This window comes from Musca vetustissima, unplaced genomic scaffold, assembly GCF_032173495.1.
Source record: "Musca vetustissima isolate MV318-11 ecotype Yass unplaced genomic scaffold, APGP_CSIRO_Mvet_v1 utg34845, whole genome shotgun sequence".
NCBI classification, from domain to species: domain Eukaryota; kingdom Metazoa; phylum Arthropoda; class Insecta; order Diptera; family Muscidae; genus Musca; species Musca vetustissima.
The window spans coordinates 1-12,985 of record NW_026875816.1 but is presented as its reverse complement, the minus strand read 5'-3'; the positions used below and the strand labels follow the sequence as shown (position 1 = coordinate 12,985).

Below are 12,985 nucleotides of genomic sequence, written 5' to 3'. Positions count from 1 at the left end.
ATGCTTCCTATCGAGTGTGCGAGAGTAAATTTTGGAATGTTTATTCAGTATTTGTTAAGGTATATTATGGTGCAAAATAATAATAAAAATAACAATTACAACTCGGATTATCGTGGGCGATCGCAACTTCTGGCAACCAGTGTGGCCATTTTTACTGCTAGGTTAGGTTGAAAAGAGGGGTAGATGATACCACCACATGTCCAACATGAGAAGGACATACACATAACCCATATGAGGCCTGTTGTGCGCTCTAGAAGTGCGGAGGAAGTTCAAATGAAGAATTAGTGTATGATTCCCTATGAATCTAGGAATTCCATGTTTTTTGCGAACTCCTTCAATCTTTTCCATTCACACCCCCTCAGATCGATTAGTCCATAACGATGTAATTTCCCAAGAATTTTCTCCGAAGACATGTAAATGCTGGGCAATGGCACAGGAAATGATCCAGCGTTTCACTGTCTTCCCCACACGCTCTGCACTCGTTACTTCCTTCGCATCCAATCTTGAGTAGATGCGCCTTCAGGCCGAGATGTCACGTCAGAATACCCGTCAGTCGGCTTATTTCTTTTTTGTTTAGCGTTAGGATTTGCTTTGTTTTGTCTTCACTTGGGTCGCCCCATAAGATTTTGGTGATTTTTCCTGTCCCCTAATTATCCCAAAGGGTTTTGTGGGTCTCATGTGCACATTCCCTCGTTTCTTGTTTCGCTAAAGGGTTTGGCGGTATACACCTCTATTGTGGGGAGTGCAGTGGCACTCCTGGCTAGTTGATTTGCTATCTCGTTGCCTAAGATTCCTTGGTGTCCCGGTACCCATATAATTCGTACAGGCCCTTGTGATAAATAATTAATGATATTTATACAATCCAGTACAGTTTTTGATTTAACTGTTTTGGAAGACATTGCCTTTATAGCTTGATTGCTGTCCGTAATAATATTTATTCTATTTTGTCCTTGGTTTTAAATTAACCGTCTGTAAGATCGTGCTATGACGAAGAGAAATTTCGGTGCCTGGTTCTTCGATAAAAAGTCCCAGTCCAGTTTTTCCTCCTAGTCGAGAGCCATCTGTGTAGCAACAGTTACCAGGCGGCATCTGAACTAATGTTCCGCTATTCCATTGTTCTCTATCTAGTATAATAGTTTCGCACCGTGTCACTACTCTCGTTTCAGGTATACGGTCTGAATCAAAGTTATTGAATGTCGACTCAGTAGTTGCCTGTAAAATGTTTTTGTGCGGTGTGTTCTGTCCGGTGTCTATCCACTCGTCCATTGCTTTAAGTCTTAAAGCTGCAACCGCCGCTTCATATTTCATTTGGATATCTATTGGATGTATATATAATATTGGCTCCAAAGCTCTAGTTGGTGTTGCACGCATTGCTCCCCATATTCCTAGGCAACACGTTCTTTGAACTTTATGCAACGTTTTTACGTTACATTGTCCATTTGCTGTACACCGTTGCTGTCCACCAGACAACAGACGCGTCTGTTATGTTAGAATTGTTCTAATAACGCTCTTATAGATCCAGCGTATCATCTTCGGATTGAAACCCCATATAGAGCCTACGGCTCTTCTGCAGAACCACCAACATCTTTGGGCCTTGTCAGCCCTTTGCTGTATGTGGTCTTTCCATTTAAGTTTCTTGTCTAGAATTACTCCCAGAAACTTAACTTTATTTGATATGGCTATCGTTTTGTTTTGGAAGATGGGCTCTTCGAACTGACCTACTTTTGTCTTTCTAGTGAAAAGACATATCTCCATTTTGTCCGGATTTATGTTTAAGCCCCTCGGTTTTGCCCAATCGTATGCGGGTTTTAGCACCGTTTCGGCTTTCCTGCAAAGTAAGTTTGGATTCTTTCCCCTAAGAAGTATTATAAAGTCATCTGCATAACAGACTGGTTCAAATCCTTCGTCGGTTAAGTTCCTTAAGAGTCCGTTTATGGTGGTTATCCCCAGGATCGGCGACAAGATCCCTCTCTGTGGTGTTCCCTGGCCTACTTTGTCTCTGATTGTTATATCATGTATGCTACAGCTAATCCATCTATTCCTTAGCATGTAGTTAACCCAGTCTATGATTGACGTTCCACTTGGAAGGTATCTAAGGATTGGATAAGCGTATTAGTGCTGACATTGTTGAAGGCTCCTTCAATGTCAATGCATACCGCTAAGGTATACATCTTATCAGCGAAGGTGCACTCAATATAGTGTACTACCTCATGTAAAGCGGTTTCCACTGATCTCCCCTTTGTATTTCAGCATATCATTGGGTATACTGCTCTTTATCATGGTGTCGATTGTACGTTCCATGGTTTTGAGTAGGAAAGAAGTTAGGCTTATTGGCCGATATGATTTTGGTGTGGCTCAATTTGCCTTGCCGGGCTTGGGTATGAAGACTACCCTGGCTTTCTGCCAGGCTTTCGGTGTGCACGTCAACCTAGATGTGGTGATAAAAATACCGCCTCCTTCTGTAATAATGCGGGCAGACGTAATCTGGTCCTGCCGCTAACACCATTGACTTGTCAATAATTGGTTCCTCTGATCTTTCTTCCCTATCTGTCATGACATCGTCTATAGTCGATGTGTTAGATGGGAAGTGAGCATTCATTAGGAACCTTAGTGTTTCCTCGATTGTTTCTATTATATTACCCTCGTCGTCTACCATAGTTTGGGGTTGGGTGTGGGTCTTGGAAAGAAATTTCTTGATTTTTGAAACTTCGTTGGCGCTATCTACCTGTTCGCAGAACATCTTCCAGGAGATGCGTTTGGCGGTTCTTGTTAATTTATTGTATTCTTTCCGTTTATCGTGGTAGTTGTCCCAGAATACTGCGGATTTTTTTCGGCGTGCTCTGTTGTAAAGCCTTCGGACCGCTTTTCCTTTCTTCCGAATCTCCCCTGTCATCCAGGGTTTTTCAAAGGCATATCGCCTTTCTCGAAGAGGACAACTTTCTTCGAAAGTCTTTACAATTACTTCCGTTAATTTGTTGACGGTCCTGTCTATACATTCGTGTCTAGGCATTCATAATTTGGTTGCCCTAAACACTCCTTCACTAGTCTCCCGAACTTTATCCAGTTAGTTTTGGACTTGTTACGGAAGTGTATGGGTTTTGGCGGTGGCGGAAGGATTTTTAACAAAATATATTTGTGGTCAGAAAAGGAGTACTCTTCTGAGACTCCCCACTCCTGGACCTCATCTATTAAGTTTGCTGAACATAGTTTTATATCTAATACATCCTCTCTGATTCTGTTATCAAAGGTAGGTTTATTGCCTATGTTAAGTGTTATTAGATCGTTAGTATTCAAATAATCTAGAAGGGCCTGGCCCCTTTTGTTAGTATTTGTACAATATGATATTAGTACTTCGTTACCTGTTTCCTATGCTTTCTTCACCAGTCGCTGCAGCTCCGCCGTTGGTGGTGGTATCGGCGAGTCGAACGGGAGGTATACTGAAGCCAGGTGAATGTTACCACTCCCCTGCTTCAGTACAGTGGCGTCCGATGTTGACAACTCTGAGGAGAATAGAAAGCATACATTTTTATGACATATTATACAGGTTCTCGGACGAGACCCCGTATTTGCATAAAAGAGTTGGTAATTTTTATGGCTTAATCCAAAGGCCTTGTTTTTAATTGCCCAAGGTTCCTGGATCAGTCCAATGTGTATTTTACCTTTTATAATTTTTTCCATCAGGGCCAGGGTTGTCGTCTCGCTCCGATGGAGGTCAATATGGATGACTTCAATCAGTTGTCCTCCAGTAACCGGTTTTCTTGAGAGTCTGTGAAATTCACATCGGCTCTCTCCCCCTTCGCTGCTTTCCTTGGCTTCATCGTATCCTTGTCTTCCCGATTTTGAAGTACACGGCATTGGACACGTAGTACGCCTTGCCCTTGTTGCTGTGATCTTCCTCTTTCGCAACTTCCGGTTGGTCCTTTTGGGATTCCCGATCTTTGCGGAAAATTCCGACTCAGCACTCGTCTTCCTGACATCGAAGCTAGCCTCGACTGCCCTCGTCAGTGGATTCTCGTGACCAACTCGTTTGACGCTGGTTTGACTCAGCTTTCTATTATTATCAGTCGACGGGAAGCTCTTTTTCTTTTTGGCGGATATCACAGTCGCCTGCTCTCCCGGAGACCTTAACCTCTTCGCCGCTTCCGCTGAAATGGAGGGAAGGTCAGGCTTATCCTTTTGAGTCTCTTTCTGTGTCTCGCTCTTTTTGTTTATCCGGTTAATTCTGACCAACTTCCGCCTTTTTACTGCTATAGCATTTTAGTTTCAAGTCAAGTCAAGAAAAAACAGCCCCATAAAACAAAACGTCTCCAATAGTGGACTTTTTAAAGGGAAGGCTGACAGTGTATGGTGGTCAACAACGAGCATGGATGAAATCTGGCATAGAGTGCAAGATGAAGGGAACAATATCCCTGATAAAATCATAAAAAATGGATGTGAATAAAGATTTTGATTATAAGTGCAAAATGTTACAATTGGGTTGTTATTCATTTTAGTTATATTTCTAATATATTCTTTAATTTTTTATATTAAAATTGTAGTAGGATGTTTGTATTGAAAATGGGATATATTGGCCCACGTATTGGTATATCCCACATATAATCTTTACTTTCCATTTGCGGAATTTTGTAGGATTATGTTACTTGAACACCGAAGGGCAAACAAGGCATTCCAGGCAAACAAATTAAGAGACTTTTTTAAATAAATATAAGTCCATGTTTTGTAATAAAAATAACTACATAGCCTCATATGAAGACCGCACTCCATTTTAGGTATATTAGCGAAGTGGCTGCAATGTTGCAGAATGTTGTCAATATAGGTTCATGTGTTGACATAACCATATAAAAATTTTATATTTCGGGTTATTGGTATGCCAATGAAATGCCAAAAAATGATTGCAAGAGCTCCCTGCTTTGACAGAATTCCCAATGGGTAAATAATTTCTTTGCAGAAACTTTTCGGAATAAGCCGACTGAACCGTCTGTAATTATGTATTTAATTTTCTCAGAGAATAAGACACCTCCTGACTCACGATGTACAATGAGTAGCATACATGTAGAAGTCCCGACAAATTTCATATGCATCATATGCTATGTTATGTTTTTATTTTCTTAGAAATATATTAAAGTGTTCTTATTGTTTTTTAGTATCGTGCCAACGAAAACCAAGTTTTGCTAATGCTTTATGAACTTCATGATAGGGCGTTCAACCGAAGAAATGCAGATGAATCTAAACAAGAAGTATTTCAGTACACAAAAGCCAAGGTCAAAGGTAAGAATAATTCTTTTTACTATTATATTATATTTAGAATCAAGAAATATATATTTTTAACAAAAATCAAGTAAATACTTGGTCAAGTTGGTCCGGCCGAACTGCTTATACCTTCCGTCATATGGGGTACATTCAAAAAATTCTTTAAAAAGTCGGGACCTTTATATAAGTAGTAACCGTTGAAATTGAAATTTTCGAATTTGAAAGAAATAAATGTTTTACTGAATTGTGCTAGTTTGTGCCAAGTATGGACGTAAAGTTGTGCCATATCAGTCTGGGCCAAATTGTGCCGTTTTTTATTTTCATATACAAATTGTGACGCATTTTTTCGGAATTGGAAAAACTGAATATACAATTTAGCGATGTATGGACGTAAAGTTGTAATAGGCTGGCAAATTGTGATGTAATTATATCCTTCACCTCATTGTGGTACAGGGTATTATGTATATAATTGATTTTAATTTTATTTTTTGTAATTACATATATGTAATTATGTACTACTTTTATACTGCGATTACATTTCAGTCGTGTCAGATCCTTCGGTTACAGGTATTGAATCTGAAAATATATAACTATGATTATAATATCATAGTAAAAAAGTGGAACTATGTGTTTAATATCTTACGTAAAATAACATTGTAAAAATTACTTTAATTTACCTGAGTAATTCCCTCCCGTTTTTTAATATATTTTATGACTTTGGCCTGCAATGAAAACACAATTATATATTCAATAGAAGAACAGTTATATAAATATATAGCATTTCCAGATTAAATGAAACCTTTTACAAATTAAATGAAATCTTTTCCAAATTAAATGAAACCTTTTCCAATTAAATGAAACCTTTTCCAATTGAAATGAAACCTTTTACAAATAGAATGAAACCTTTTCCAATTGAAATGAAACCTTTTACAAATAGAATGAAACTTTTTCCAAATTAAATGAAACCTGTTTATGTTGAGCAATGTGGCAAATATGTAAATAAAAATAAAAACACAAGAGAATTAGTTTTTTGTAATAATAAGGGTTTGCTGGTTTATTGAATTGTTTTTTCTATACAAATTACCTTTATGGCGTCAGAGGCCGAGGTGCTTTATCTTTCAACGTTAAAAGAAAAGTGAACGCCGAGGTTCAAGTGGATCGCAGAGGATCTTAGTGATTGCAGAGGATCGTTGTAATCTTACTGATCTTCGTTAAGTACAGCTACAACTACAAATTCAAGTGAGAGCATAGTCTCTTATGTATCAAAATGAGCAAACCAACAACAACCGTCGCCCGTTGGTATATACACTCTGCGGTGTCCGCAGAGGGACGTGTATAGGCAATACCCGAGCTGTCAATCAGCATCCGTGATCGACTGAGCTCAGGAAGTTGAAGGCCAACGTATCTAAATTATACATTGCCGCCCACCTTGATACATTTAAGTGTATCAACAAAATAATGATCAAATTAATGCAAATATAATACAAATATAATAATATATGAGAAATAGGTTCGTAAGTTCAGTTCTTGTGTGAGGATTGACAATAATATATTTAAAAATTCAGTGGTTTTAATTCAATTAAATTCAATTTATTACAAATATAAACAAAGGCATTACAATTAAATGTGTATTGGGCCCGATATTACCCAACCGAATGTCGTGTACTGGGCGCTAGGGAGACCGGGTTGGGAAATCACTCTAGGCGATATGACTTTAGAATAAATTTCTGGACCAAGAACCATTGGGATAGGTCCAGAACGATCGAACGTAGGATCCGCGAGTTCGAGGCCCACGAAGCATTCGCGAATATTAGGGGGAGCTGACATTGAGGGAGTTTTACCGCGCGTTATGTTTGCTACCCTAGCCGTCAAAAAATGCCTTTGGCTGGAGTCAAACCGGGACATTATTAAAAAATCACCGTGGTCCATGCCATCTATTTGGGTTACCGGCCATTTCAATTCGTCGATCAGAGTCGCGCAAACCTGACTAACTTGACAACACGGGTCAAGTATTGCTCTGATCGGCATTGAACCATTCGGTAAACAAACGCGTACGACTACTGTGGGAGTTAGCATCATGACTCGACCGACAGGCAATACCGAAGAGGGCAAAACGTTTGGTGGCGGTGTTGGAAAAATGCCTCGAGGGACTACGGAGGTCGAAGGGTTAATTTCCGAGCGCGAACTGTAGGGTGTTGTGGACCGTCTACTCATATGGAGCATTGAATGGTGTTTATTTTTACAAAAGTTACACCTAAGGGGGACGGGGCAAATTCGGGAGCTATGGTCGGGGCGTAAACAATTATAACAATAGTGGTGATACGCCACCGCACGCAAACGCTTCTCAACCGACATTCTCTTGAAACGCGGACATTTATATAGGGGGTGAGAGCGGGAACACAATCTACACGGGGAGGGGGGTTTGGCAAATTCCGCTTTGGCAACCTGACGCGGTGGATCTATAGGTTGGGTTGTAGGTGCTGGAACGACAGAGGTAGGAGCCTCAGAGGTGGTGGGAGCAAGATCCATTGCTGGATTCCCACTTGGAGCCGCAATTTCCTCAATGGTAACCCTCATCTCTGCTTCTACTTCCCGATCGGACATCATCTCGTCATCGAAATCCGACAAGACTACCTCCGCGAACAATTCTTGGTGAGATGCCATATCTAACACAAACAACAACACGAAAGATAGAGATAGAGAGCTTAATTAGGCAGCACAACTAACTTCACGACTGGCCGCCGGACAATACCCTTAGCAGTTCGGACATCTACTACACGAACCTTGCCGTCATCACCGGGATGAATTTCTACAATACGTCCTAATCTCCAAGACGTAGGTGGCAATTTCTCATGACGAATGATTACTAAATCACCGACCTCAACATTTCTTTGCGGATATTTCCACTTATACCGCCTATTCAAACTAAACAAATATTCTTCTTTCCACCTTATACAAAATTGATGCGTCAAAGCTTTCAATTTCCTATACCGATTTACCAAGCTCAATGGCGGTTCATCAACAAGAGGTTCTGGGGCGAAAGAAGTGGTGAGCCAATAAGAAAATGACCGGGTGTGAGGGCAACTAATTCCTCAGGATTATCAGACATTGGATACAGGGGTCGAGAATTCAAACATGCTTCTATGCGAGCTAGAATTGTAGAAAATTCTTCGAAAGTGAAAGACATAGACTTGGCATGCCGATAAAAATGTTTTTTAAAACTTTTCACAGCTGCCTCCCATAGACCACCCATGTGGGGAGCTCCAGCTGGTATGAATTGCCAAGTAAGTTCCTGATACCCCAAAGTAGAACAAACGATATCACGACTTTCACGAATAAAAGTTCTAAAATCTTTTTCAAACTCGTGCGACGCTCCAACAAAATTAGTCCCGTTGTCCGAGAATATGGATTTAGGACAGCCACGACGACCTATGAACCGATAGAATGTAGCCAGAAATGAAGCAGATGAGAGATCAGACGCTGCCTCTAAATGTACAGCTTTGGTTGTAAAACAAACAAAGACGCAGACGTACCCTTTAGTGATACGACAAGCACGTCCAGTAAATGACTTAATGTCAAAGGGACCGGCAAAGTCTACTCCAGTTGTTGTGAAGGGCCTATTCAACTTAGTTCTTTCTGGAGGGAGTGCAGCCATTATCTGTGGACACGATCGATTTTTCTCTAGCCAACAAACCTTACAACGATTAATAACCGTGCGAATAAGTGTTTTTACACGAGGAATCCAAAACTCTGTTCGAATAATACGCAACATAAGCTGATTTCCACCATGAACAGATTTTGCATGAGCAAATTCTACAAGAAGACGTGCAAACCGACTACTATAAGGCAAAATTATGGGGCGCTTTTCTGTTTCTGATAATGAGGGGGGGGGTTTACTAAACGTCCATTTAGACGCATAACACCAAAATCATCTAAAACGGGGTTCAAGGGGAGGAGGGAGCTTGAAGTTGGCAAAGGGCGTTTATCCAGCAAATGTTTATACTCTTCCGGGAAATAAAACTTTTGTGTCAATATGGCTAAATTATTTTTCACCATTCTGATTTCCGAGGAGGTCGGAATTTTAGTGGAGAAACAAGATGGCCGTGAGTGGGGATGAGTTTTATGTATGAACCGATACATATAGGCTAACGATCGCAACGCTTTATCAAGGGAAGAAAATCTATCTAAGAGATCTTCGTATCCCGATATAAATGAAAAATTAACTTTAACGCTACGGGCTTCTAAATTTGTATCAAGGGAAGTGACCTCAGGAATATTCCAAGCAGAATTATCTAAACTCAACCAACTGGGTCCCTTCCACCAAAGAGAACTCGCAGCAAGTTCTGAAGGCGATGTTCCACGACTTCCCAAGTCAGCCGGGTTATCTTCAGACCTGACGTGAAACCAATGACCATTTCCAATATTTTGTTGAATGCGGCAGACCCTATTTGCCACAAAAGTGGTCCAAGTAGTGGGAGTTTTTCTTAACCACGCTAACACTATAGTCGAATCGGTCCAACAATAGATTTTATAAATTGGAATCTCTAAGTCATTCAATATAGGCTTTAAGAGTTCCGATGCTAATACCGCTCCACACAATTCTAGACGAGGCAACGAAATAGTTTTAATGGGTGCTACTCTTGTCTTAGAGGCCAATAAATGAACAAAAATTTCACCTTGAGGGTTTCGAATACGAATATAAATTACCCCCGCGTATGCTTTCTCTGAAGCATCCGAAAACACATGCGACTCTGCTAATGAATTTGGTTCATATTGAACCCAACGAGGAATTTTTATAGAGTTCACATGAGGGTAATTTTCAACAGACGTTTGCCAAGAATTATTGGTAGAAATAAGAAGACAATCATCCCATCCTATATTGTCTAACCAAACCTTTTGCATTATTATTTTTGCTACCACTATAACAGGGGCTAACCATCCAAGGGGATCAAACAATTTAGCGATATGAGAAAGAACTTCTCGCTTGGAACTACTTGCCTCAACAAAAGAAAGAACCTGAGCGTCAACTAAATGGGTAGGAGGCAAACGAGTTAGGTTTGCAAGGAATAGGATTCACACAAAAGTAGAACGAATCGTATACCCAATGCTTGGAACTACTTGCCTCAACAAAAGAAAGAACCTGAGCGTCAGGGAAGCAATGCTTTTTCGTTTGCAGTCCATTTTCTCAATTCAAATTTAGCGGTGGATAGGGAAGCAATCTGAGCAAGCAAAGTTGATTCTAAATCATGTGCACCAGCGAGGACATCATCCACATACATGCTATTGCGTAGGATTTTTGAAGCTAAAGGAAATTCAGATTCACAATCATCAGCCAGCTGAAGTAAGGTACGAATTGCCAAAAAGGGAGCGCAATTTACACCAAACGTGACAGTTTGCAATTCGTAATCAACAATGGGATCATTTGGGGATTCTCTAAACACAATTCTTTGAAGCGGTGTATGTTGTGGGTGGACGCGTATTTGACGATACATTTGCGTTATGTCGCAATTAAACACGAAACGGAATAATAGCCATCTTAATATCAATAGGACTAAGTCCGCTTGGAGAGTTGGTCCCACATGCAGAATGTCGTTTAAACTAATACCAGTGGTCATTTTATTTGATGCATTGAATACAACACGTACTTTAGAGGTCTGTTTTTCAAGATTGACTACAGGGTGATGGGGTAAGTAACAGACAAGTGGCGCTTGAGAGGGAGAAACAGAGCACATGTGACCTAAGTCAAGATACTCGCGAACTACTGCATCATAAATTTTTTTCAGGGATGGTTTGCGCAAAAGTGAACTTTCATTTTTAATAAATTGGCGTAAGACATTCTGCCGCGATTCACCAATTTGCAGACTTTGAGGAAATTCAGCACGAATGGGAAGGGTGACAACGTAACGACCTTCTGAATTCCTCGTAGTTGTGGACCTGTAGTTCTCCTCGCAGAACTTGTCAGATGGCGAAAGAACTTTGCGTTATGGAACCTCCTCAAGTTCCCAAAAACGCAGAAGAGTTTTATTAATACTGTCTTCCTCCATAAATTTCAAAGTGGTAGTAAAGACCTGCAAAGGGGAGCAGGGAACCAGAAAGAATCCAACCGAAGACAGTATTTTGCGCCAAAAGTGAACCTAAGACGTTTTGTTGTACCCCAGGCAACAAGATTTGAGGATATAAATCCGCACCCAACAACATATCTACTGGGCGACAATCAAATATATTAGGATCAGCTAAACGAAGATTGGGCAAAGATCGACTAAAGGCAGGGTCAACAGAAAATGAGGGAAGATTGCCGGAGATTTTGGGGAGAACGAAAGCATCAGTTGTCAACAGAATAGAAGAATTTACTCGACTACCTATACAAAGGCGACAATTTCTCCTGGAAGTAATAGAAGATGTACCATTGACACCCGAAATATTCGCAAGTGTGGATGAAGTCGTCTCAGACGCAGGGTCAATGAGAGCTCGGACAGGATACGAATTTCCTTCGTGAATAATATTTAAGAATTCTGCGACGTGTGATAAACTTGACGGTTTACTACAGTCGGATTAGCGCCAGTGGAAGTAGATGCAACATTATCTAAATTTGGATTAGACTGCGTTCTGGGGACTAGAACTGGAGGTGCCACATTTGAAGTGTTGTTACTAATGGAGGTCGATCTGTTGGGTTTATGCATAAGAGTATGGTGCCTTCCATGACATACATTGCAATTATGAGTGCTGGGACACTGGTTAACCGAATGACCTCTAGACAGACAATTGAAACAGAAGTTATGCCTTTTAACAACTGAAAGTTTTTGTTCGAAAGTCAACTTTTTGAATCGAGGACAGGAGTAAAGTGCATGATTATCAGTGGAGCAGACAACACAACGATTTTTTGAATTCGATTTTATTGTATCAGAGGACGTTTTTGCCAAATGTGCCTTAACGTTGCGTGGATTGGGAGATTTTGAGGAATCTATACCTTTAATGTCACGCAAACAGGCTAGCGTCTGAATTCTTTCCGTAAGGAACGAATCGAGCTGACACCAAGACGATAATGACGACCTATCTGTAAGACTCTGTTCCCAGAGTGTCACTGTAAGCTTAGGCAGACGCTGAATACAAATAAAAACTAAAATAGGATCGCAATGATCCGTAACAATGTCATAGACTGACATAGCAGACAAACAACCATTGATGCCCCTTTGCAAAGTTTTTAACCCTGAACTCGTCTCATTTGCTAATGAGGGAAGGTCGAATAAAAGCTTCAGATGACTATTAACAAGGATTCTTTTATTTTCAAAAGTATCCCTAAGTGCTTTCCAAGCAAGACCAAAACTTCTATGCGTGAACGGAAACTTAGCCACGATTTCCCTAGCCTCACCTTTGGTTTTCTGTACTAAGTGACATAATCTTTCAACGTCACTTAGCCGAGAGTTATTAATAAACATAGCTGAAAAAAGGTCACGGAATGTGGGCCATGATAAAAAGTCTCCGTGGAACTCATCAATATCACACGGTGGTAGATTTAAATTATGCATTGTATTAGAGACGCTTGGCGGCAAACTCCAATTAGAGATCGAAATATCTGCAGAATTTTGAACATCTGGATGAACAGTATTGGAGAGCGAAGGCAGATTTAAACTAGTACTAGCAATGTTTTCCGAATTAGAAACACCAGTAACCATATTGGATCTACTAGCGACATGATTGGTCATCTCCAGATTTTGACTGGTTTGAACTGGGGTTT

The 12,985-nt window shown here is 40.4% G+C and overlaps 1 protein-coding gene across 1 annotated transcript in view; it reads right to left on the bottom strand.

Annotated features, from left to right (window-relative positions):
- The window catches only part of LOC133338323 (intermembrane lipid transfer protein Vps13D-like), a gene marked incomplete at its 3' end in the record, with an annotated part of 175,942 nt that extends 168,028 nt beyond the window's left edge, over positions 1-7,914 (bottom strand). Inside the window, exon 1 of the mRNA XM_061546499.1 lies at positions 7,579-7,914. Coding sequence (XP_061402483.1) covers positions 7,579-7,914 — 336 coding nt within the window. The remainder of the gene's footprint in view (positions 1-7,578) is intronic.
- Positions 7,915-12,985: the final 5,071 nt, after the last annotated feature.